The 26888-nt window shown below is 39.0% G+C and overlaps 1 protein-coding gene and 1 long non-coding RNA gene across 3 annotated transcripts in view; both read left to right on the top strand.

Moving 5' to 3' along the window:
* Positions 1 to 26888, top strand: part of LOC149479667 (uncharacterized) — a 146291-nt gene extending 119403 nt beyond the window's left edge. Inside the window, exon 2 of the long non-coding RNA XR_016317241.1 lies at positions 26653 to 26888. This is a non-coding gene — a long non-coding RNA (uncharacterized LOC149479667). The remainder of the gene's footprint in view (positions 1 to 26652) is intronic.
* Positions 1252 to 26888, top strand: sll (adenosine 3'-phospho 5'-phosphosulfate transporter 1). Of its 2 annotated transcripts, none has more exons than XM_089708091.1 (9): positions 1252 to 1450; positions 2361 to 2471; positions 2900 to 3003; positions 4016 to 4200; positions 4541 to 4765; positions 5604 to 5754; positions 6300 to 6508; positions 23594 to 23719; positions 24354 to 26888. In XM_089708091.1, the coding sequence occupies exons 1-9, from the start codon at positions 1428 to 1430 to the stop codon at positions 24495 to 24497; spliced, it is 1278 nt and encodes a 425-aa protein (XP_089564217.1). In that variant the 5' UTR covers positions 1252 to 1427; the 3' UTR covers positions 24498 to 26888. The 2 variants fall into 2 exon arrangements, with proteins under 2 accessions (XP_089564217.1, XP_089564218.1); XM_089708092.1 differs by lacking the exon at positions 1252 to 1450 and adding an exon at positions 1589 to 1697.

The raw sequence follows: 26888 nt of genomic DNA, 5'->3' as shown, positions 1-26888 counted from the left end.
CTGATGTCTTATAAATAGTTATACATCAAGAGCCCACGACGGCCAGACTTTCCTTTCTTTAATAAAGTTGAAAGTTTCTCTGTATATGTCTCCGATACAGATAAGAACGACTAGCGATTATCAAGTCTGGGTTGTGGTTACTTTGGCAGGAAACAGGTAGAAAGGGTGTATAAAATTGTACCTAACTTTCATTATAGTTTAAAAGCTAAATTTTATATATATGTTACTTGGGGACCTATAAAAAGATGTTACCTTAAGAGCCAGACAGTTTTCATGGTTCTTACATCTAGCCAGACACATTTAAAAAAATAACTAACATATCATCAAATTCACATAACTACCTAAAAGCGTAACAAATATGAAATAACCCACTAAAGCATTAGTTAACTATAATTATTAAAAAAATAAAAGTATAATATATATATATATATGTAATAATGTTATTACTTATCTTTTACGGGGACTTATGTTGATGGAATTTCACGTATCCCGATGACTTTTTTATTGTGTCATCGAGATACGTGAAATTCCATCATCATAAGTCCCCGTAAAAGATAAGTAATAACATTATTACATATATATATTATACTTTTATTTTTTTCAACTTTATTAAAGAAAGGAAAGTCTGGCCGTCGTGGGCTCTTGATCTATTATCAGTTATCAATATTTTTATTTCCGTCGGTTTATGTGGTTCTATTCTAGTGTAGATTCTAAATAAAATCATAGCTAAGTAATTTTTATAAATTAAGTAGGTAGTAAGATGGCAGCAACACTGTGTTTCTAGGAGAGGAGAACTGTCAATTATTACATGACAAGGAATAAATACATTGAGATAATATTAATAGGAGATGACACCGCCTACATCACTTATGCTCCACTCAACATACGTCATGTGACGTATGTTGAGCGGTATTTTTTAATGGTTTTAAAGTGAAACGCATCAAACATGCCTTCGTGTGTGTTACGATATAGCACAAATAATACAAATAATACGGAAAAGTGCAAAGGAATAACTTTCATCGTTAAGTACCTAACTAAATAATAATTTTTAAAACTTAGTTAGAGCAAAAAAATGGCGCACAGATTTTGTTCGTGGTGTCTCCTCCATACGTAGTAATATTATCTCAATGAATAAATATGTCAATTTTAGCTGATAGTTCGACGTCTCAGAACAAAGAATTTCGACGTTGACACACCGGTTGGCGGTTGACATCGGTTGACAATTATTGACATGGACGGACGACGGTGGACCATGGTGGCATGGTAAATGGTTGACAGTTGACACATAAACATGTGATGTTTCGAAGATGTAAATTGTAATCACTTCGTTATTAGATATTTTAATTTTAAATTAAACAGTGATTGGATCCTACTAAAAACGTAACTCGACTATTATATCTAAGATTTCAATGAATTAAAAATCAAACATGAAGGGAAAAGTGTTAATTGGGTAAGATAATGCATATCGTTTGTTTCCTTTTTACAACAAAAATTATTAATTATTGCATACTTAAATTGCACAATATGAGGTCAATGACTACCGGCTAGTAAAATTTCGTTACGATCGTACAGTTAACGTTTGTTTTAGTTACCGTTATAATATTAGCAACAAGTTTGTTATTGTACATCTAAAATGTTTATTTATTATACAAAATTAAATGCACTTGGTAAATAATGTATAATCTAAAGACTTTAAAGTATGTATTATGATTATTCTCTATCATTTCTTTGAATTTCTATCAATGGTGGATTTACAAACAGATGAATAGGTTTAAACTTTAGCTTATGGTGGAAAATGTTTAGTTGTTTATTCTTCTTTTTTCCTATTCTAGAGTAATATACTTTTACAATCTTCTCAATTTATAATAATTGAAGAGTAATGTCAAACGATAAATCTCCCACCATTTTCAATTTGTGTATAAAATAAAAAAGACGGGTTGCACTCCGGGAGTGCCGGCAGAAGTGAAAACTTGATTATTAACGTTGAGCATGTTTGATATTTTGGAATGGTATCCGTCTTACGCTTTTTCGATCAGGTCACGTGTCCTGACGCGAGTTTAAGATTTTATACCCATTACAGAAAAAGTGCTCAACGCCACTAAAGAAGTTTTCACTTCAAATATCAAATTTTCCTCAATGAATCTTATTCATACATTTTATTTGAACAACTTTATATTGTTACCGTGAAATTGTATGAAATAAATCTTTATTGATATTATATATGTGTAACAATTGTCACAGTGCAATAAAATTACGTGAACTATTTATCCGTGCATATTTCCCATATCAGTAAAGTGTTGTGTACTATTTATTTAAGTAATGTTCAATAGACATGTATAGTTTAACATTATAATGTACAGGTTGGTGCTAATATCATGTGTGCTGGTGACATGGCTGTTTGGACATTTTTACCATGAATTGCTTGAAGCATATGAACAGAATGGGACCCTCACACAATCTGAATATTCATGGTAGGAACAATACTGGTTCAATTCTATATTTTAATTTAGAGCTGTATGTACTGTGTTGCCAGAATTTTACAAATTTCCTGTAAGTGTTGGTATCTAAGTAATCCAATGATTATTTCAAATTGATTATTAGTATTTTGATAATAAATAGAGATATACTATGTATTAAGATACAATTTTAAGAAATCATCATTTAACAATAAAATGTTAAGTTACTGTAATAATATGTTTTAATTATCTTTCACACATAACATAAATCAAACCTGATGCTTATAAATTACAGTATTTTCATTGTTCATTTAAATTTATTATTCAAGTATTTTTTAATTTATTTAAGTAAGTATTGTGTTGTTTAACAAATCTCAATTATTATCACTTGACCTATAATTCTTACTTGAATATCTTAAAAATGATAAAACATGACATTTCAGGGTTTTACGTCTGCTGTTGAACTGTGTGGGTTATTCCACAATAGTGCTGCCTGCTTTTATCCTGTACAAGTATTTGGATCGGATCAATTATTTTGATAAAATATGTGAGTAACTATCTTTTAAAATAAATAATATGATCCTCTAAAAAAATTAAAACTAAAAAGCAACCATCAAGAAACAGTCGAATTTAGAAACTTCTTTTCTTATGAAAATGTATGTTTCGTTGAAACTAATATTTGTGTTCATTCTTTGAAATATTTAATTATCAATGAAAATCTTTATCTTTTCAAACATATATTTTTAATCTTTATAAGCTATTTGATATAAGCATATTGGGTGATTATGATTGTATAAGGTAGGTAGTAAAACAAACATAGATAATCAGCAGAGTTAACAATTTTTGTGACCATTTTAAAAATTAGAATGGTATTATTAGTAGACTTTATTATGGGGCTCCGCTCCTGATGGTCTTAGTGTGATGATATAAAGGCTATCTTTAGTCTTCCCAGATAAATGGGCTTTCGAACACCAAAATAATTTTTTAAATCATACTATTAGTTCTTGAGATTAGCACATTCAAACAAACAAACTCTTCAGCTTTATAATATAAGCATAGATTTATGGTGAAATAAAGTTAACATAATGGTGAATGACGAATTGCATTGATCACGGTTCATTATAACGTAGCTATGAACATGAGCCTATAATTTGCTCTCTGTGACTAATATTTCAATTTACGTGTTTATTTTATAGCTAGAGAAAATGACGATATTGATATTTTAAAACATTAAAATGTTTTTTATTCGTTTTGGTTTTAGGATATGTTTTAATGTAGGAGTACTGAGTTTGAAACATTTTAAAAGAATTGAAAAAAAGTAAGTATTTATTTATTTATCAAAGTTCAATAGGCAAAGCCAGAGTGAGGTAGCACTAGTAAATAAAATATGTATTTCTATCTGTAACGGCAAATATTGTTTTGCTTACTTCTTATTACTTAATAGATTTTATCCTACCCCATAAACACACAAAATTTCATGAGAAGTTGGTCAAGCTATTTCAGAGGAGTTCAAACAGCGTAACACAATAATTTTATACATTAACCTAATATTTTCATAGCAAACACAACATGGCTATCGCGCATCCTGCACGCGTGTTTTGCGGAACAGAACGAACGGCTGCCGGAGTCGGTTAAGCTGAAGGAGGAGAGTCAGAACGAGACCCTGGAACTGGTGTTCTGCTTCTCGGGGCTGATGGCTGCGTACCTCGTCTGGGGGCTGCTGCAGGAGAAGATTATGACGCAGGTGATTGTGGGGGGTAGAAGTGAATATGAGGGTTAAGGGTTGTTTGAAAAAAAATTATATTCTAAAATTCAAAATGTGTTAAAAGAGAAGGGGTAAGGATATATTTTGTTGGATTGCCGTTGAAGGAATAATAACTGAAAAAAAATTGAATTGAAGTATAATTGCCGTAAGAAGTCTAGTTTGCTCAGAATAGTATTAACTGTATCATGTATCTGTACTAAAAAAATGTTCTTTTATTATTGTATGCATTTTGTTTGTAACGAATAAACTCAAAAACTACTGATTAAAAAATATACCTTCTACTTTTTTCTCTCGGTTTAATGTGTCATTGTTGAGCCAGAACTACACGCTCGCCGACGGCACGGTAGTGCGGTTCAACGACTCGCAGTTCCTCGTGTTCATCAACCGTCTGTCCGCGTGTGTACTGGCCTTCGCCCGTTTGCGCTGGGTCGGGGCTCCGCTGTTCGCGGCTCCACTGTACAAGTTCGGCTACTGCTCGCTCACCAACATCGTGAGCGCCTGGTGCCAGTACGAGGCGCTGAAGTACGTCAGCTTCCCCACACAGGTCGGTGCCGCTTTACAATTTGCACTATAGTCTATACCATTAACATACTCGAAACTCACAATCACTTATTAAAAGGTCGTCAATATATGTCTCAGAGGCAAGATCAAAAATGTGAAAATAAAACATTTTTTTTTTTTTATTCTTTATTTATTTGGTTCACAACTTGGAATTGACACAAACAAGCTTAAAAACTATTTACTAAAAAAACATTTGCGGTGTTATCCCTAAATTAGTGAGCAGTGCTTAGTGAAACTACATAATATTATACTAATTACTAACAGATAATTGACGTTTCATTGAAATTAACACCTTATTTCGTTGCAGTAATGTTCAAAATTGATTGTATTGTTCATTTGAAAACTCTGCTTTGTAATCGAGTAGGCTGAGTTTTGCTTCAATATTTGAAAGTGATTGTGATTATTCCACAATTTTGTTTCACGAGAAGTTTTGTTCACACAACATTCACATAAATAATAATAATTATTCCTTAGATTTTAGCTGATTAACAAAGAGTCAAAAATTATCATAATCTTTAAATGATATTAGAATTAATATAACATCATCGAAAGACCAATAAACTGTCCTAAAATGCGATCCTTCGAGCCGGAAAAATATATAAAAAAATATTTCTAGTTTTAGTTCTAGTGTGTCTGTGGAGTGAGGAAGATGGAATTCCTCTATCGAAAAAGGGAGGATCCTTGACCAGTCTACTAGACTGGTAAGACCCCGATGAATGATGTCAGAAAGTTGTATATATGCTCTGTAGCGAAAACATTGGACTCAGAGCGTGTATGATATCAATGACGTCAAATCTGATGTATAAATTCGCGGGCTCCAGGTGCTGTCGAAATCGTGCAAGGTGATCCCCGTGATGCTGATGGGCAAGCTGATCTCGCGCAACACGTACGAGCTGTACGAGTACGCGACCGCGGTGCTCATCTCCGTGGGGATGGTCATGTTCATGTACGGCAGCCATGATGATTACGCTGGTGAGATTTAAAATCTATAAAAGTTTTCAGGTGCTATGAATTTGCAGGTGCTTTGAATTAGCTAATTTTAAATTGATTTTGAATTGCCCGTAAATATGTATATAAAAAGACTGCTATCGTGTGGTAGCGTGGTGGTGTGCTATCTGTTCAAGATCAAGAAGTATATTATTGTGTAATATTATATTTTATACTATTTAGTTTTTGATAAGGCCTTTGATTAAGTGAATCATATTACGCTGCTTGAAAACTTGTCAGGGGTTGTTCATATATGAACTTGATAGTGGCTTGCAGCTTATTTACGCAATAAAGCGTTAAAAAAAATATATATTTTTTAATGTATTTAATGGTTACGGATCGAATCTCCTTTTTTATTAGTTGGGTGTTCCTCAAGGCTCGTATCTGGGGCCTATTTTGTATTTAATTTTTATTAACGTAAGGTTAAGTATTTCTGATTAAAAATGCAACCAGATTATTGATGACGATATAATTTGATGCATATAATGCAATATTACAAGGTTATGTAATGAACACGTGTGTGTGCGTAGCGTCCACAGCGACGTCGGTGTCGGGCGTGTGCCTGCTGGCGCTGTACATGTCGTGCGACAGCTTCACGTCGTCGTGGCAGGGCGCGTTGTTCGCGCGCTACTCGCTGCGGCCGCTGCAGATGATGGGCGCCGTCACGCTCTGCTCGTGCGCGCTCTCCGCCGCCGCGCTGCTGCGCGCGCCCCGCCCGCCGCTGCCGGCGCTGCTGCAGGTACACACGCGCTGCTGCAGGTACACACGCGCTGCTGCAGGTACACACGCGCTGCTGCAGGTACACACGCACTGCTGCAGGTACACACGCGCTGCTGCAGGTACACACGCGCTGCTGCAGGTACACACGCGCTGCTGCAGGTACACACGCGCTGCTGCAGGTACACACGCGCTGCTGCAGGTACACACGCGCTGCTGCAGGTACACACGCGCTGCTGCAGGTACACACGCGCTGCTGCAGGTATACAGGCCAAGGAGCTTTAACAGGCGCTTTATCAGGCCAGGGAGCTGTAACAGGTGCTTTATCAGGTCAGCTAGCTATAACACATGCTTTAACAGGCCAGAAAGCTGTAACAAGTGCTTTAACAGATCAGGCAGCTGTAACAGGTGCTTTAACAGGTCAGGAAGCAGTTAAAGGTGCTTTATCAGGTCAGGGAGCTATAACAAATGCTTTAACAAGTCAGGGAGCTTTTACGGGAGCTTTAACCGGTCAGGGAGCTTTTACAGGAGCTTTAACCGGTCAGGGAGCTTTTACAGGAGCTTTAACCGGTAAGGGAGCTTTTACAGGAGCTTTAACCGGTCAGGGAGCTTTTACAGGAGCTTTAACCGGTCAGGGAGCTGTAACAAGTGCTTTAACAGATCAAGCAGCTGTAACAGGTGCTTTAACAGGTCAGGAAGCAGTTAAAGGTGCTTTATCAGGTCAGGGAGCTATAACACATGCTTTAACAAGTCAGGGAGCTTTTACAGGAGCTTTAACCGGTCAGGGAGCTTTTACAGGAGCTTTAACCAGTCAGGGAGCTTTTGCAGGAGCTTTAACCGGTCAGGGAGCGTTTACAGGAGCTTTAACAAGTCAGGGAGCTTTTACAGGTACTTTAACAGGTCAGGGAGCTGTAACAGGTGTTTTATCAGGTAAGGTAGCTATAACACATGCTTTAACCGGTCAGGGAGCTTTTACAGGAGCTTTAACCGGTCAGGGAGCTTTAACAAATCAGGGAGCTTTTACAGGTACTTTAACAGGTCAGGGAGCTGTAACAGGTGTTTTATCAGGTTAGATAGCTATAACACATGCTTTAACAAGTCAGGGAGCTTTTACAGGAGCTTGAACCGGTCAGGGAGCATTTACAGGAGCTTTAACCGGTCAGGGAGCTTTTACAGGAGCTTTAACAAATCAGGGAGCTTTTACAGGTACTTTAACAGGTCAGGGAGCTGTAACAGGTGTTTTATCAGGTCAGCTAGCTATAACAGATGCTTTAACAGGCCAGAAAGCTGTAACAAGTGCTTTAACAGATCAGGCAGCTGTAACAGGGAGCTTTTACAGGTACTTTAACAGGTCAGAGAGCTGTAACAGGTGTTTTATCAGGTTAGGTAGCTATAACACATGCTTTAACAAGTCAGGGAGCTTTCACAGGAGCTTTAACCGGTCAGGGAGCTTTTACAGGAGCTTTAACCGGTCAGGGAGCTTTTACAGGAGCTTTAACAAATCAGGGAGCTTTTACAGGTACTTTAACAGGTCAGGGAGCTGTAATAGGTGTTTTATCAGGTTAGGTAGCTATAACACATGTTTTAACAGGCCAGAAATCTGTAACAAGTGCTTTAACAGATCAGGCAGCTGTAACAGGTGCTTTAACAGGTCAGGAAGCAGTTAAAGGTGCTTTATCAGGTCAGGGAGCTATAACACATGCTTTAACAAGTCAGGGAGCTTTTACAGGAGCTTTAACCGGTCAGGGAGCTTTTACAGGAGCTTTAACAAATCAGGGAGCTTTTACAGGTACTTTAACAGGTCAGGGAGCTGTAACAGGTGTTTTATCAGGTTAGGTAGCTATAACACATGCTTTAACAGGCCAGAAATCTGTAACAAGTGCTTTAACAGATCAGGCAGCTGTAACAGGTGCTTTAACAGGTCAGGAAGCAGTTAAAGGTGCTTTATCAGGTCAGGGAGCTATAACACATGCTTTAACAAGTCAGGGAGCTTTTACAGGAGCTTTAACAGATCAGGCAGCTGTAACAAGTGCTTTAACAGATCAGGCAGCTGTAACAGGTGCTTTAACAGGTCAGGAAGCAGTTAAAGGTGCTTTATCAGGTCAGGGAGCTATAACACATGTTTTAACAAGTCAGGGAGCTTTTACAGGAGCTTTAACCGGTCAGGGAGCTTTTACAGGAGCTTTAACCGGTCAGGGAGCTTTAACAGGAGCTTTAACCGGTCAGGGAGCTTTTACAGGAGCTTTAACCGGTCAGGGAGCTTTTACAGGAGCTTTAACAGGTCAGGGAGCTGTAACAGGTGTTTTATCAGGTTAGGTAGCTATAACACATGCTTTTACAAGTCAGGGAGCTTTTACAGGAGCTTTTACCGGTCAGGGAGCATTTACAGGAGCTTTAACCGGTCAGGGAGCGTTTACAGGAGCTTTAACCAATCAGGGAGCTTTTACAGGTACTTTAACAGGTCAGGGAGCTGTAACAGGTGTTTTATCAGGTTAGGTAGCTATAACACATGCTTTAACAAGTCAGGGAGCTTTCACAGGAGCTTTAACCGGTCAGGGAGCTTTTACAGGAGCTTTAACCGGTCAGGGAGCTTTTACAGGAGCTTTAACAAATCAGGGAGCTTTTACAGGTACTTTAACAGGTCAGGGAGCTGTAATAGGTGTTTTATCAGGTTAGGTAGCTATAACACATGTTTTAACAGGCCAGAAATCTGTAACAAGTGCTTTAACAGATCAGGCAGCTGTAACAGGTGCTTTAACAGGTCAGGAAGCAGTTAAAGGTGCTTTATCAGGTCAGGGAGCTATAACACATGCTTTAACAAGTCAGGGAGCTTTTACAGGAGCTTTAACCGGTCAGGGAGCTTTTACAGGAGCTTTAACAAATCAGGGAGCTATAACACATGCTTTAACAAGTCAGGGAGCTTTTACAGGAGCTTTAACAGATCAGGCAGCTGTAACAAGTGCTTTAACAGATCAGGCAGCTGTAACAGGTGCTTTAACAGGTCAGGAAGCAGTTAAAGGTGCTTTATCAGGTCAGGGAGCTATAACACATGTTTTAACAAGTCAGGGAGCTTTTACAGGAGCTTTAACCGGTCAGGGAGCTTTTACAGGAGCTTTAACCGGTCAGGGAGCTTTAACAGGAGCTTTAACCGGTCAGGGAGCTTTTACAGGAGCTTTAACCGGTCAGGGAGCTTTTAGAAAGAAAGAAAGAAAGAAAGAAAGAAACATTTATTTGACTCCACAATATAAAATTTAAATTAATAATAAAAACACAGATAACAAGCAGTTTCAAACAAATAAAACTGTTAAATAAACGATAAACAAGTAAACAATTAAAATAACAATAGGTAACAAATTAACAATCTTATTAATACAATAAAATAAAAAAAATAAAAAATAAAATAAAATAAATGTGAGGAAAAGTAAGTGGAGCCAAACCAGGTAGCCACTCAGTATATGTTGCGACACAGTTGCAACACTGATTTTCAGTGACCCCTCTCTGTAGTGATTGGAGCGGCAGTACGTTCGCAAATATATATTTTAATTAGAACATGTAAATAAAAAACACACGATATACATACACATAAATAAAATTCACATTTTTCAACAATAACACACAATACACACACAATAAAGTAATATATCCAGATAAAATGATAATATACCTACATAATATAAAATACGTTAAGACCTAATGAGAAATACGCAACTAAGGTTGGATTTTGAACTCCTGTAACAGGTATTTTTTATATTTAATTTTAAAAGAGTTTAATGTGTTGGAGTTTAATATAGGTGGTGGAAGATTGTTCCAACACTTAGTTGCGGAGTATTTGAAACTTCCCCTGAAGGCAATTGTGAAACTCCTCGGCATGGCAAGTTTACGAAATGAGGAACGGGTGTCATAGGCGCTGCCCTCCCCCATCCAGGTTAGTTTATCGTATAGATATTTCGGGGCTTTCGTTATGACCACTCCAAAAAGGAGTGACGCGAGGTGCAACCGCCTACGATATTCCATTTTAAGACACCTAGCCTCTACCAGGTACGGAGTAATATGGGTCCTGGGAGGAATATCCCAACAAAAACGCGCACACGCGTTTTGAACACGCTGTATCGCATTCTTGCTACGGCATAATAACCTGGGACCATACATAACGTCGGCATAATTGAACTTGGAGAGTACCAGACTCTCACAGAGTCGGATTCGTACATCGACGTTTAGGTGTTGTCGAATGCGATACAGGAGCTTAAGTCGATAAAAACAATTAGCTATAGTTGTATTCACATATTTTTCGAAACGTAGGTTTTCATCGAAGATCACTCCTAAATTTCGAGCCTCATTTACGCGTTCTATAGAATTATTTTCAATGAAAATAATTGGGTTCTCACACTCAATCCTACGGACCATATTAGGAGTGCCTAAAATCATATATTTTGTTTTATCCTTATTAAGCACCAGTGAGTTCTCGCGAGACCAAGCTGATATACGATCTAGATCGCTGTTAAGTTTTGCGGTTGATGCAGCTGTCTGTGAGGGATCAAAAGAAATATATAATTGAATGTCATCAGCATAGGCATGGTACTTACAGTGCTGTATACAATCAAAAATATCGGCACTGTAGAGAATAAACAACAATGGACCGAGTATAGATCCCTGAGGTACACCCCTGGTTACTGGTGTACACTGAGAAAATGAAACTGATCCGTCCTCCTTGTTCACGGCAACCGTTTGGCACCGTTTACCACTGAGGTAGCTACTGAACCACGCCACCGACTGCGAACTGAAACCATAAAATGTTAGCTTGGATAACAGCAATGGCACATTGAGAGTATCGAAAGCACGTGAGTAATCTAGCAACACCAACAACGTACCCTTGCCACTATCGTGCGCGCTCAAAATATTGTCCAGCACGTCAGTCAACGCCGTAGCCGTACTTCGGTTCTTACGAAAACCGGATTGTAATTCAGGCAATATATTATTACCCTCAAGATACGCCATCAATTGCTTATGCACAACTTTTTCAAGCACCTTTGACAGGCAGGGCAGAATGCTAATCGGGCGGAGGTCTTTATCAGCTAAAGGATTTTCTTTTTTGGGGATAGGTTTTACAAGTGCATGTTGCCATAATGCTGGAAAGGTGCTGGATGATATAGAACTGTTAACAATGTCCGTTAGCACCGTTAAGGTCATAGACGTTGTCAGATGGAACATGTCTAGTGATATATCATCAACACCAATGGCTTGTGATTTAAACTCTTGTAAAGCTTTTAAAACAGTGTCCTGAGACACTGGCTTTAGATTAAACGATGCGTCACTATGACGATGATGTTGATATCTCGTAAGTGTTTGGGGGAGAACATGATCGTGTCCAGGTATGTCAAGAAAATGAGCACTTAATTTGTTTGGGTCGCGGAGATGCGTTGGAAGGATAAGATCTGACCTCTGTTTGACATTAACCTGAGCCTTTATATGTTTCCATAACACTTGCGAGTTTTTAATATTAGCATTGATGAAAGTGTCAAAGTATACCGTTTTTTCGCGAAAGATAGCCGAGTTTACATACTTTTTTAGATCAGTGTAAAACTCTTTATGACAAGACTTCTTAGATCGTCGAAAAGCATCTTGAGCCACATCCCGGCGCCTCATCATCATTTTTATATTGTAGGTCAACCAAGGAGGATATTTGTGTTTTATATAGATAGTCTTTTTGGGTGCATGGAGATCAAAAACATATGAAATAAGAGCAGTTAGAGCGGTCACTTTGTCATTGACATCATTCAAACCAGAAATAAACTCCCAATCTAAGGACCGTAGTGTTTTGTTGAAATCCTCCAAGTGAATATCCTTAATTGGCCTTGATGAGATCCACTTTGGTGTTGGCTTATCAATTTTGAAGTCAAAAGTGCATGAAACAAATGCGTGACCACTAAGGTCCATGATATAGTCTATTTCAGTATTCAATACAGTGGCATTAGTACACACCAAATCAAGTAACGTTTCACTCGTATTCGTAAAATGCGTAGGATTAGAGATAATCTGCTTTAAGTTGGTAGCAATTAAGAAATCATTTAATTTTTGGTAATTAATGTGATTGACATCTAAAAAATTTACATTGAAATCTCCGAGTAGAATAATATTATCACTCCATATGAATGAACCCACAGATTCCATTAAAGCTGCCAAAAATAGATTTATCGACATCCATGGCGGTCGAGGAGGTTTTACAGGAGCTTTAACAGGTCAGGGAGCTGTAACAGGTGTTTTATCAGGTTAGGTAGCTATAACACATGCTTTTACAAGTCAGGGAGCTTTTACAGGAGCTTTTACCGGTCAGGGAGCATTTACAGGAGCTTTAACCGGTCAGGGAGCGTTTACAGGAGCTTTAACAAATCAGGGAGCTTTTACAGGTACTTTAACAGGTCAGGGAGCTGTAACAGGTGTTTTATCAGGTTAGGTAGCTATAACACATGCTTTAACAAGTCAGGGAGCTTTCACAGGAGCTTTAACCGGTCAGGGAGCTTTTACAGGAGCTTTAACCGGTCAGGGAGCTTTTACAGGAGCTTTAACAAATCAGGGAGCTTTTACAGGTACTTTAACAGGTCAGGGAGCTGTAACAGGTGTTTTATCAGGTTAGGTAGCTATAACACATGTTTTAACAGGCCAGAAATCTGTAACAAGTGCTTTAACAGATCAGGCAGCTGTAACAGGTGCTTTAACAGGTCAGGAAGCAGTTAAAGGTGCTTTATCAGGTCAGGGAGCTATAACACATGCTTTAACAAGTCAGGGAGATTTTACAGGAGCTTTAACCGGTCAGGGAGCTTTTACAGGAGCTTTAACAAATCAGGGAGCTTTTACAGGTACTTTAACAGGTCAGGGAGCTGTAACAGGTGTTTTATCAGGTTAGGTAGCTATAACACATGCTTTAACAGGCCAGAAATCTGTAACAAGTGCTTTAACAGATCAGGCAGCTGCAACAGGTGCTTTAACAGGTCAGGAAGCAGTTAAAGGTGCTTTATCAGGTCAGGGAGCTATAACACATGCTTTAACAAGTCAGGGAGCTTTTACAGGAGCTTTAACCGGTCAGGGAGCTTTTACAGGAGCTTTAACAAATCATGGAGCTTTTACAGGTACTTTAACAGGTCAGGGAGCTGTAACAGGTGTTTTATCAGGTTAGGTAGCTATAACACATGCTTTTACCGGTCAGGGAGCTTTTACAGGAGCTTTAACCGGTCAGGGAGCTTTTACAGGAGCTTTAACAAATCAGGGAGCTTTTACAGGTACTTTAAAAGGTCAGGGAGCTGTAACAGGTGTTTTATCAGGTTAGGTAGCTATAACACATGCTTTAACAGGCCAGAAAGCTGTAACAAGTGCTTTAACAGATCAGGCAGCTGTAACAGGTGCTTTACCAGGTCAGGGAGCTGTAACAGGTGTTTTATCAGGTCAGCTAGCTATAACAGATGCTTTAACAGGCCAGAAAGCTGTAACAAGTGCTTTAACAGATCAGGCAGCTGTAACAGGTGCTTTAACAGGTCAGGAAGCAGTTAAAGGTGCTTTATCAGGTCAGGGAGCTATAACACATGTTTTAACAAGTCAGGGAGCATTTACAGGAGCTTTAACCGGTCAGGGAGCTTTTACAGGAGCTTTTACCGGTCAGGGAGCTTTTACAGGAGCTTTAACCGGTCAGGGAGCTTTTACAGGAGCTTTAACCGGTCAGGGAGCTTTTACACGAGCTTTAACAGGTCAGGGAGCTGTAACAGGTGTTTTATCAGGTTAGGTAGCTATAACACATGCTTTAACAAGTCAGGGAGCTTTTACAGGAGCTTTACCCGGTCAGGGAGCATTTACAGGAGCTTTAACCGGTCAGGGAGCGTTTACAGGAGCTTTAACAAATCAGGGAGCTTTTACAGGTACTTTAACAGGTCAGGGAGCTGTAACAGGTGTTTTATCAGGTTAGGTAGCTATAACACATGCTTTAACAAGTCAGGGAGCTTTCACAGGAGCTTTAACCGGTCAGGGAGCTTTTACAGGAGCTTTAACCGGTCAGGGAGCTTTTACAGGAGCTTTAACAAATCAGGGAGCTTTTACAGGTACTTTAACAGGTCAGGGCGCTGTAACAGGTGTTTTATCAGGTTAGATAGCTATAACACATGCTTTTACCGGTCAGGGAGCTTTTACAGGAGCTTTAACCGGTCAGGGAGCTTTTACAGGAGCTTTAACAAATCAGGGAGCTTTTACAGGTACTTTAACAGGTCAGGGAGCTGTAACAGGTGTTTTATCAGGTTAGGTAGCTATAACACATGCTTTAACAGGCCAGAAAGCTGTAACAAGTGCTTTAACAGATCAGGCAGCTGTAACAGGTGCTTTAACAGGTCAGGAAGCAGTTAAAGGTGCTTTATCAGGTCAGGGAGCTATAACACATGCTTTAACAAGTCAGGGAGCTTTTACAGGAGCTTTAACCGGTCAGGGAGCTTTTACAGGAGCTTTAACAAATCAGGGAGCTTTTACAGGTACTTTAACAGGTCAGGGAGCTGTAATAGGTGTTTTATCAGGTCAGCTAGCTATAACAGATGCTTTAACAGGCCAGAAAGCTGTAACAAGTTCTTTAACAGATCAGGCAGCTGTAACAGGTGCTTTAACAGGTCAGGAAGCAGTTAAAGGTGCTTTATCAGGTCAGGGAGCTATAACACATGCTTTAACAAGTCAGGGAGCTTTTACAGGAGCTTTAACCGGTCAGGGAGCTTTTACAGGAGCTTTAACCGGTCAGGGAGCTTTTACAGGAGCTTTAACAAGTCAGGGAGCTTTTACAGGTACTTCAAAAGGTCAGGGAGCTGTAACAGGTGTTTTATCAGGTTAGGTAGCTATAACACATGCTTTAACAAGTCAGGGAGCTTTTACAGGAGCTTTAACTGGTCAGGGAGCCTTTACAGGAGCTTTAACCGGTCAGGGAGCTTTTACAGGAGCTTTAACAAGTCAGGGAGCTTCTTCAGGTACTTTAACAGGTCAGGGAGCTGTAACAGGTGTTTTATCAGGTTAGGTAGCTATAACAGATGCTTAAACAGGTCAGGGAGCTGCAACAGGAGCTTAAACAAATCAGACAGCTGTAACAGGTGCTTTAAAAGGTCAGGAAGCAGTTAAAGGTGTTTTATGAGGTTAGGTAGCTATAACACATGCTTTAACAAGTCAGGGAGCTTTTACAGGAGCTTTTGCCGGTCAGGAAGCTTTTACAGGTACTTTAACAGTTCAGGGAGCTGTAAAAGGTGTTTTATCAGGTTAGGTAGCTATAACAGATGCTTAAACAGGTCAAGGAGCTTTTACAGGAGCTTTAACCGGTCAGGGAGCTTTTACAGGAGCTTTAACCGGTCAGGGAGCTTTTACAGGAGCTTTAACAAGTCAAGGAGCAGTATCAGGTTAGGTAGCTATAACACATGCTTTAACAAGTCAGGGAGCTTTTACAGGAGCTTTAACCGGTCAGGGAGCTTTAACAGGAGCTTTAACCGGTCAGGGAGCTTTTACAGGAGCTTTAACGAATCAGGGAGCTTTTACAGGTACTTTACCAGGTCAGGGAGCTGTAACAGGTGTTTTATCAGGTCAGGGAGCTATAACACATGCTTTAACAAGTCAGGGAGCTTTTACAGGAGCTTTAACCGGTCAGGGAGCTTTTACAGGAGCTTTAACCGGTCAGGGAGCTTTTACAGGAGCTTTAACCGGTCAGGGAGCTTTTACAGGAGCTTTAACAAGTCAGGGAGCTTTTACAGGTACTTTAACAGGTCAGGGAGCTGTAACAGGAGCTTAAACAAATCAGACAGCTGTAACAGGTGCTTTAAAAGGTCAGGAAGCAGTTAAAGGTGCTTTAACAGGTCAGGGAGCTATAACACATGCTTTAACAAGTCAGGGAGCTTTTACAGGAGCTTTTACCGGTCAGGAAGCTTTTACAGGTACTTTAACAGTTCAGGGAGCTGTAAAAGGTGTTTTATCAGGTTAGGTAGCTATAACAGATGCTTAAACAGGTCAAGGAGCTTTTACAGGAGCTTTAACCGGTCAGGGAGCTTTTACAGGAGCTTTAACCGGTCAGGGAGCTTTTACAGGAGCTTTAACAAGTCAGGGAGCTTTTACAGGTACTTTAACAGGTCAGGGAGCTGTAACAGGTGTTTTATGAGGTTAGGTAGCTATAACAGATGCTTAAACAGGTCAGGGAGTTGTAACAGGTGCTTTAAAAGGTCAGGAAGCTGTAACAGGTGCTTTAACAGGTCAGGAAGCAGTTAAAGGTGCTTTAACCGGTCAGGGAGCTATAACACATGCTTTAACTAGTCAGGGAGCTTTTACAGGAGCTTTTACCGGTCAGGGAGCTTTTACAGGTACTTTAACAGGTCAGGGAGCTGTAACAGGTGTTTTATCAGGTTAGGTAGCTATAACAGATGCTTAATTAGGTCAGGAAGCAGTTATTGGTGCTTTAACAGGTCAGGGAGCTATTACAGGTGCTTTATCAGGTCAGGGAGCTATAACACATGCTTTATCAGGTCAGGGAGCTATAACACATGCTTTAACAAGTCAGGGAGCTTTTACAGGAGCTTTAACTGGTCAGGGAGCTTTTACAGGAGTTTAACAAGTCAGGGAGCTGTAACAGGTGTTTTATCAGGTTAGGTAGCTATAACAGATGCTTAAACAGGTCAGGAATTAGTTAAAGGTGCTTTAACAGGTCAGGGAGCTATAACATATGCTTTAACAAGTCAGGGAGCTTTTACAGGAGCTTTAACTGGTCAGGGAGCTTTTACAGGAGTTTAACAAGTCAGGGAGCTGTAACAGGTGTTTTATCAGGTTAGGTAGCTATAACAGATGCTTAAACAGGTCAGGAATTAGTTAAAGGTGCTTTAACAGGTCAGGGAGCTATAACATATGCTTTAACAAGTCAGGGAGCTTTTACAGGAGCTTTAACTGGTCAGGGAGCTTTTACAGGTACTTTAAAAATAAATAAATGCATTATAGCTGCAGGTATAGTTACACTTAATATAGCTGCAGGTATAGTTACACTTAATATAGCTGCAGGTATAGTTACACGCAATATAGCTGCAGGTATAGTTTCACGCAATATAGCTGCAGGTATAGTTTCACGCAATATAGCTGCAGGTATAGTTACACGCAATATAGCTGCAGGTATAGTTTCACGCAATATAGCTGCAGGTATAGTTTCACGCAATATAGCTGCAGGTATAGTTACACGCAATATAGCTGCAGGTATAGTTACACGCTCTACAGATGCAGATATAGTTTCACGCAATATAGCTGCAGGTATAGTTACACGCAATATAGCTGCAGGTATAGTTACACGCTCTACAGATGCAGATATAGTTTCACGCAATATAGCTGCAGGTATAGTTACATGCAATATAGCTGCAGGTATAGTTACACGCAATATAGCTGCAGGTATAGTTACACGCTCTACAGATGCAGATATAGTTTCACGCAATATAGCTGCAGGTATAGTTTCACGCAATATAGCTGCAGGTATAGTTACACGCTCTACAGATGCAGATATAGTTTCACGCAATATAGCTGCAGGTATAGTTACACGCTCTACAGATGCAGATATAGTTTCACGCAATATAGCTGCAGGTATAGTTTCACGCAATATAGCTGCAGGTATAGTTACACGCTCTACAGATGCAGATATAGTTTCACGCAATATAGCTGCAGGTATAGTTACATGCAATATAGCTGCAGGTATAGTTACACGCAATATAGCTGCAGGTATAGTTACACGCTCTACAGATGCAGATATAGTTTCACGCAATATAGCTGCAGGTATAGTTTCACGCAATATAGCTGCAGGTATAGTTACTCGCTCTACAGATGCAGATATAGTTTCACGCAATATAGCTGCAGGTAAAGTTTCACGCAATATAGCTGCAGGTATAGTTACACGCAATATAGCTGCAGGTATAGTTACACGCTCTACAGATGCAGATATAGTTTCACGCGATATAGCTGCAGGTATAGTTTCACGCAATATAGCTGCAGGTATAGTTCCACGCTCTACAGATGCAGATATAGTTTCACGCAATATAGCTGCAGGTATAGTTACATGCAATATAGCTGCAGGTATAGTTACACGCAATATAGCTGCAGGTATAGTTACTCGCTCTACAGATGCAGATATAGTTTCACGCAATATAGCTGCAGGTAAAGTTTCACGCAATATAGCTGCAGGTATAGTTACACGCAATATAGCTGCAGGTATAGTTAGACGCTCTACAGATGCAGATATAGTTTCACGCAATTTAGCTGCAGGTATAGTTTCACGCAATATAGCTGCAGGTATAGTTACACGCTCTACAGATGCAGATATAGTTTCACGCAATATAGCTGCAGGTATAGTTTCACGCAATATAGCTGCAGGTATAGTTACACGCAATATAGCTGCAGGTATAGTTACACGCTCTACAGATGCAGATATAGTTTCACGCGATATAGCTGCAGGTATAGTTTCACGCAATATAGCTGCAGGTATAGTTACACGCAATATAGCTGCAGGTATAGTTACACGCTCTACAGATGCAGATATAGTTTCACGCAATATAGCTGCAGGTATAGTTACACGCAATATAGCTGCAGGTATAGTTACACGCTCTACAGATGCAGATATAGTTTCACGCGATATAGCTGCAGGTATAGTTTCACGCAATATAGCTGCAGGTATAGTTACACGCAATATAGCTGCAGGTATAGTTACACGCTCTACAGATGCAGATATAGTTTCACGCAATATAGCTGCAGGTAAAGTTTCACGCAATATAGCTGCAGGTATAGTTACACGCAATATAGCTGCAGGTATAGTTACACGCTCTACAGATGCAGATATAGTTTCACGCGATATAGCTGCAGGTATAGTTTCACGCAATATAGCTGCAGGTATAGTTACACGCTCTACAGATGCAGATATAGTTTCACGCGATATAGCTGCAGGTATAGTTTCACGCAATATAGCTGCAGGTATAGTTACATGCAATATAGCTGCAGGTATAGTTACACGCAATATAGCTGCAGGTATAGTTACACGCTCTACAGATGCAGATATAGTTTCACGCAATATAGCTGCAGGTATAGTTTCACGCAATATAGCTGCAGGTATAGTTACTCGCTCTACAGATGCAGATATAGTTTCACGCAATATAGCTGCAGGTAAAGTTTCACGCAATATAGCTGCAGGTATAGTTACACGCAATATAGCTGCAGGTATAGTTACACGCTCTACAGATGCAGATATAGTTTCACGCGATATAGCTGCAGGTATAGTTTCACGCAATATAGCTGCAGGTATAGTTCCACGCTCTACAGATGCAGATATAGTTTCACGCAATATAGCTGCAGGTATAGTTACATGCAATATAGCTGCAGGTATAGTTACACGCAATATAGCTGCAGGTATAGTTAGACGCTCTACAGATGCAGATATAGTTTCACGCAATTTAGCTGCAGGTATAGTTTCACGCAATATAGCTGCAGGTATAGTTACACGCTCTACAGATGCAGATATAGTTTCACGCAATATAGCTGCAGGTATAGTTTCACGCAATATAGCTGCAGGTATAGTTACACGCAATATAGCTGCAGGTATAGTTACACGCTCTACAGATGCAGATATAGTTTCACGCGATATAGCTGCAGGTATAGTTTCACGCAATATAGCTGCAGGTATAGTTACACGCAATATAGCTGCAGGTATAGTTACACGCTCTACAGATGCAGATATAGTTTCACGCAATATAGCTGCAGGTATAGTTACACGCAATATAGCTGCAGGTATAGTTACACGCTCTACAGATGCAGATATAGTTTCACGCGATATAGCTGCAGGTATAGTTTCACGCAATATAGCTGCAGGTATAGTTACACGCAATATAGCTGCAGGTATAGTTACACGCTCTACAGATGCAGATATAGTTTCACGCAATATAGCTGCAGGTATAGTTACACGCTCTACAGATGCAGATATAGTTTCACGCAATATAGCTGCAGGTATAGTTACACGCAATATAGCTGCAGGTATAGTTACACGCTCTACAGATGCAGATATAGTTACATGCAATATAGCTGCAGGTATAGTTACACGCAATATAGCTGCAGGTATAGTTACTCGCTCTACAGATGCAGATATAGTTTCACGCAATATAGCTGCAGGTATAGTTACATGCAATATAGCTGCAGGTATAGTTACACGCAATATAGCTGCAGGTATAGTTAGACGCTCTACAGATGCAGATATAGTTTCACGCAATTTAGCTGCAGGTATAGTTTCACGCAATATAGCTGCAGGTATAGTTACACGCTCTACAGATGCAGATATAGTTTCACGCAATATAGCTGCAGGTATAGTTTCACGCAATATAGCTGCAGGTATAGTTACACGCAATATAGCTGCAGGTATAGTAACACGCTCTACAGATGCAGATATAGTTTCACGCGATATAGCTGCAGGTATAGTTTCACGCAATATAGCTGCAGGTATAGTTACACGCTCTACAGATGCAGTTATAGTTTCACGCAATATAGCTGCAGGTATAGTTACATGCAATATAGCTGCAGGTATAGTTACACGCAATATAGCTGCAGGTATAGTTACACGCTCTACAGATGCAGATATAGTTTCACGCAATATAGCTGCAGGTATAGTTACACGCAATATAGCTGCAGGTATAGTTTCACGCAATATAGCTGCAGGTATAGTTTCACGCAATATAGCTGCAGGTATAGTTACACGCAATATAGCTGCAGGTATAGTTACACGCAATATAGCTGCAGGTATAGTTACACGCTCTACAGATGCAGATATAGTTTCACGCGATATAGCTGCAGGTATAGTTTCACGCAATATAGCTGCAGGTATAGTTACACGCTCTACAGATGCAGATATAGTTTCACGCAATATAGCTGCAGGTATAGTTACATGCAATATAGCTGCAGGTATAGTTACACGCAATATAGCTGCAGGTATAGTTACACGCAATATAGCTGCAGGTATAGTTACACGCAATATAGCTGCAGGTATAGTTACACGCTCTACAGATGCAGATATAGTTTCACGCAATATAGCTGCAGGTATAGTTACACGCAATATAGCTGCAGGTATAGTTACACGCTCTACAGATGCAGATATAGTTTCACGCAATATAGCTGCAGGTATAGTTACATGCAATATAGCTGCAGGTATAGTTACACGCTCTACAGATGCAGATATAGTTTCACGCAACATAGCTGCAGGTATAGTTTCACGCAATATAGCTACAGGTATAGTTACACGCTCTACAGCTGCAGGTATAGTTACATGCAATATAGCTGCAGGTATAGTTACACGCAATATAGCTGCAGGTATAGTTTCACGCAATATAGCTGCAGGTATAGTTTCACGCAATATAGCTGCAGGTATAGTTTCACGCAATATAGCTGCAGGTATAGTTTCACGCAATATAGCTGCAGGTATAGTTACACGCAATATAGCTGCAGGTATAGTTACACGCTCTACAGATGCAGATATAGTTTCACGCAATATAGCTGCAGGTATAGTTACACGCAATATAGCTGCAGGTATAGTTACACGCTCTACAGATGCAGATATAGTTTCACGCAATATAGCTGCAGGTATAGTTTCACGCAATATAGCTGCAGATATAGTTACACGCAATATAGCTGCAGGTATAGTTACACGCAATATAGCTGCAGGTATAGTTACACGCTCTACAGATGCTGATATAGTTTCACGCAATATAGCTGCAGGTATAGTTACACGCAATATAGCTGCAGGTATAGTTACACGCTCTACAGATGCAGATATAGTTTCACGCAATATAGCTGCAGGTATAGTTACACGCAATATAGCTGCAGGTATAGTTACACGCTCTACAGATGCAGATATAGTTTCACGCAATATAGCTGCAGGTATAGTTACATGCAATATAGCTGCAGGTATAGTTACACGCAATATAGCTGCAGGTATAGTTAGACGCTCTACAGATGCAGATATAGTTTCACGCAATATAGCTGCAGGTATAGTTTCACGCAATATAGCTGCAGGTATAGTTACACGCTCTACAGATGCAGATATAGTTTCACGCGATATAGCTGCAGGTATAGTTACACGCAATATAGCTGCAGGTATAGTTACACGCTCTACAGATGCAGATATAGTTTCACGCGATATAGCTGCAGGTATAGTTACACGCAATATAGCTGCAGGTATAGTTACACGCTCTACAGATGCAGATATAGTTTCACGCGATATAGCTGCAGGTATAGTTTCACGCAATATAGCTGCAGGTATAGTTACACGCTCTACAGATGCAGATATAGTTTCACGCAATATAGCTGCAGGTATAGTTACATGCAATATAGCTGCAGGTATAGTTACACGCAATATAGCTGCAGGTATAGTTACACGCTCTACAGATGCAGATATAGTTTCACGCAATATAGCTGCAGGTATAGTTACATGCAATATAGCTGCAGGTATAGTTACACGCAATATAGCTGCAGGTATAGTTACACGCAATATAGCTGCCGGTATAGTTACACGCAATATAGCTGCAGGTATAGTTACACGCTCTACAGATGCAGATATAGTTTCACGCAATATAGCTGCAGGTATAGTTACACGCCATATAGGAACCTTAACGTGCACAGCAAAACTACTCCCGTATTCCGTGTTCATACCAACGGTGTAGTCAGCAGTTTGTTGTGAAAGCCGGGCCGTAACACGTGCTCTGCCTAAAATAATTATAGTAAACATCATCATATTTGATTATAAATCATTTGAAAGCAAAAATATCAAATCCAACAAAAAGATCGTGTTCCGTCGTTACAATATTGTATTCATTGAAAAATGTTTCTTGTTGGTAGAGATGGTTATTAATTGTCTCAATAGATGGCGTGCGGTGTGTCCCTTAGACAAATAAATTCGATCGCTTTGGCGGGTCACGAGTGGCTGAATTGGTCAGGCATCCGCCCCGGATAGGCGTGAAAGGATGCGGGTTCGAGTCCCGCCTCGTAATCGAATTTTTTCTGTTCTTTATAAATTTATAAATATAATTTATTTGTTACAATGAAGTATTGTCTCTTGCAGCACCCGATGTTCGTGTTCGACTGCCTGCTGCTGTCGGGCAGCTCCGCGCTGGGGCAGGTGCTCATCTACCGCACCATCGCGCGGTTCGGGGCCGTCGTGTTCACTATTATCATGACGCTTAGACAGGTTTGCACTTTTATACAGCCTCACATTGCGAGTACAATGATTTTTTTAATACTATTTTAACGTGGATATTGTATTTACTTTACTTCGTACTCATCAGTTAATGTTATGTCACTTTCATTGAAATTTAATTTGCTCCAAATTTAATTATATTTTTTTATATTCTCACCTATTGATTTATTTATAACTCGTATTTAAGTATATTTGAAATATATAAATGTGGTTTTTCTCATTTCTGATGTCAGCTCTAACATCCGAAACGGGATAAATCACGAGAATCGAAGCGAATATAACTTCGAACGGCCTAGGGTTCTACATAATTATTCATATTAAGTTATTTCTTATTCCATTAACCAATGGATCTGCGTTATCCGTACATAATGGAAAAGTAAATAAATAATATCTTCTTTATTTATTAAAGTGAAACTTTTATTACATCGTCTCAAACTGTTTGGTCTGTGTAGCGCATGTCGCGTGTATCGCGGCTGCCGAGTAGGTATACCTACTCGGCAGCCGACCGTCACGCGACATGCGTTACACAAAGCAGTGTTCGGAACCGTTCGAACAGTTTCACTTTTACCGTGGTTTCATAAAACCACACAACATTTTTGTTTATATTCGTGTCTGTCTGTGTCAGGCGGTGTCGATCCTCGTGTCGTGCTTGGTGTACGGGCACGCGGTGTCGGCGGGCGGCGCGCTGGGCGTGCTGCTCGTGTTCGCCGCCGTGCTGCTGCGCCTGCACTGCCGCAGACGGGCTCGCCGCACACCGCAACCCGCGTAGCATATACCCCCCCACTCCCCGCCCTCCCCGCCGCACACACCGCCCGGGTATAGGCAGGTGTTCAACCTGGACTGCTCGAGAACGTTCGAGCTACGGTTGTAATTAGCGTCGCGGTGTAGCATAGCATATAGTAACTCCACTCCCCCTCCCCGCCGCATACCCCGCCCGGGTATACGCCCGTGTGCAATCGGGACTGTTCGAGAACGTTCGAGCTACGGCTCTAATCAGCATCTGCAAGCATACCCCCCTCCCTTCACCTCACACCCCACCGGGGTATAGGCGGGTTTTCAACCTGGAATGTTCGAGAACGTTCGAGCTGCGGCTATAAGCAGAGAAGATTCTTCTAGAACATTCGATCGGATGCTGCAGCTGTAACTAGCTACCGTGCATCATGGTCATTCTAGATTGTTCTAGAATATTCGAGTTGCGGCTGTAAATGGTTCCAGAATATTTGTAATAGTGTGTAATTTTAATCAGTTATACGTCGCAAATATACAACTAGTTAAAAATTTAGTAGATATTGAATTTGAATATCATGTGAAAACCAAGTAAAATATTATAGAACTTAGCTCTCTGTCTTAATAAATGGCACCGTGTTCCTCCTCGATTGTTCTAGAATTTTTTTTCTGGTGGTGGAACTTAAGAGTGATAACACTTAGTGACAATTTAGAACTTTTAAGATAAAGTGTATTTTACAGTAGTATAGACAAATTTCAAGGCCTAGTGGAACTTCTTGATAATTCTAGAACTCGAATAATAACCTGAGACTGGATGATTTACACACATATGTAAATTTAAAATGTTAAAAATTTCAGAAGTTCATAAAAACAATGTTTTTGGAATGGGAAACTATTCCAAGTCCAATGGAAGATTCTAGAACTTATACAGAATCCATGGAATTTTCTAGAATTTTAGAATTGTTCCCGATACTACTTAATAAATATCCAAACCTATAAAATATGTAATTAGAACTCGTAACTATTTCTGTACCTAGTGCAAAGTGAAAATTCACCTAGCGGAACTTAGAACTATAAAGAGTGGCATTGGAACATTAGATTCCTATTTGTGACTGTTAGATTAATTCTTAGGCAAAACATATGACAAAGTTACATAGCAACAAAATACGTATAATATGTACAACACTTACTATTTTTAATTCATTCTCTTTTGAGAAATGAAGATATATATTATAGGCAATATTTATAACATAATGTTTAAACTATTCCACATTTTGATAGATAACATCATATAACTGTCACAAGGATAGGTTATAGAATATTCTAGACTTGTGCCAAATAAGGCCTAGTAGAATTAATTGGAAATTTTGAGAATAAATTAACAAATTGACTAAAAATATGAAAATTGTTTATGAAAAACATCAAGTACTTATAATTATTGATAAAACAATTTTATTCCTGACCTATTAAATCACAGTATTATTGTATGTGATTGTATGATATAGAACTGAAGATTTTAAATGTGTTAAAAAGAGCATTGTTTGTCTTATTTGACTTTCAGAATAATATTGAATGAAATTCCTATGTTTTTATCTTATATCTGTCACAAACGAAATAATTATTTAAAAAAAATGTAATTCTATATTCTATATATTAAAATTTCCTTAAAAATTCCTTGATCTCCTCAAAATGATTCTATATTCATAAAAATTATAATCTAAATGTGATATCTTTTCTTTAATTATATCTTTTCATATTTCAGATAGACGTATTATTTTTAATTTTCATGTATAAGTAATACAAAAAAATGATTTAAAAACATATATTTAAATCTACCAATTGCTATAATAATGATATGTAAATAGTATGATTTAACAAAGATTCTATGGTGTAATAGTCCATATTCTTTACTATTTCTCTTTACTTTTAACTACTATATCATGGAATCCTTTTACACACGGACAATATATAAAAATCTTTAAAAAAAAGTACTCTTAAAATCGGTTTATCAATAGATAAGTTATTGACTATTTATTATATATATTCCATACTCTGCAAACGAAAGTAAAGCAGCTAATTTTAATTATGTTTATTGTAATGAGTGGAATATAGCAAATTGTTTTGAAGTGAAACTTCTTAGAAATATCAATGGATTAATAAAAAAATAAACTAAAATAACATACATTTCATTTAATAAGTAGATAAATATAATATAGATAAGTAACAGAGTTAAAGAAGTTTCACTTCTATCTCGCAGCACAAGTATAATCTTTATATATAATTTAATACATATATACTATAACAGTACCCAGTGTTTAATGTACATAATATTTAATAGAACTACTTGTAACAAAGTTACGTATTTTATGTGTAATTTTCTGTAGATATAGTGTTGTGGTTTTAAGTTAAAATAAATATACATGAACGCACAAAA

The sequence above is a fragment of the Colias philodice genome, chromosome 20, assembly GCF_061535455.1.
Source record: "Colias philodice isolate Cphi_HAF_F1 chromosome 20, ilColPhil1 Martin Lab GWU primary, whole genome shotgun sequence".
Classification (NCBI taxonomy): domain Eukaryota; kingdom Metazoa; phylum Arthropoda; class Insecta; order Lepidoptera; family Pieridae; genus Colias; species Colias philodice.
This window is presented reverse-complemented; position numbering and strand designations above follow the sequence as displayed.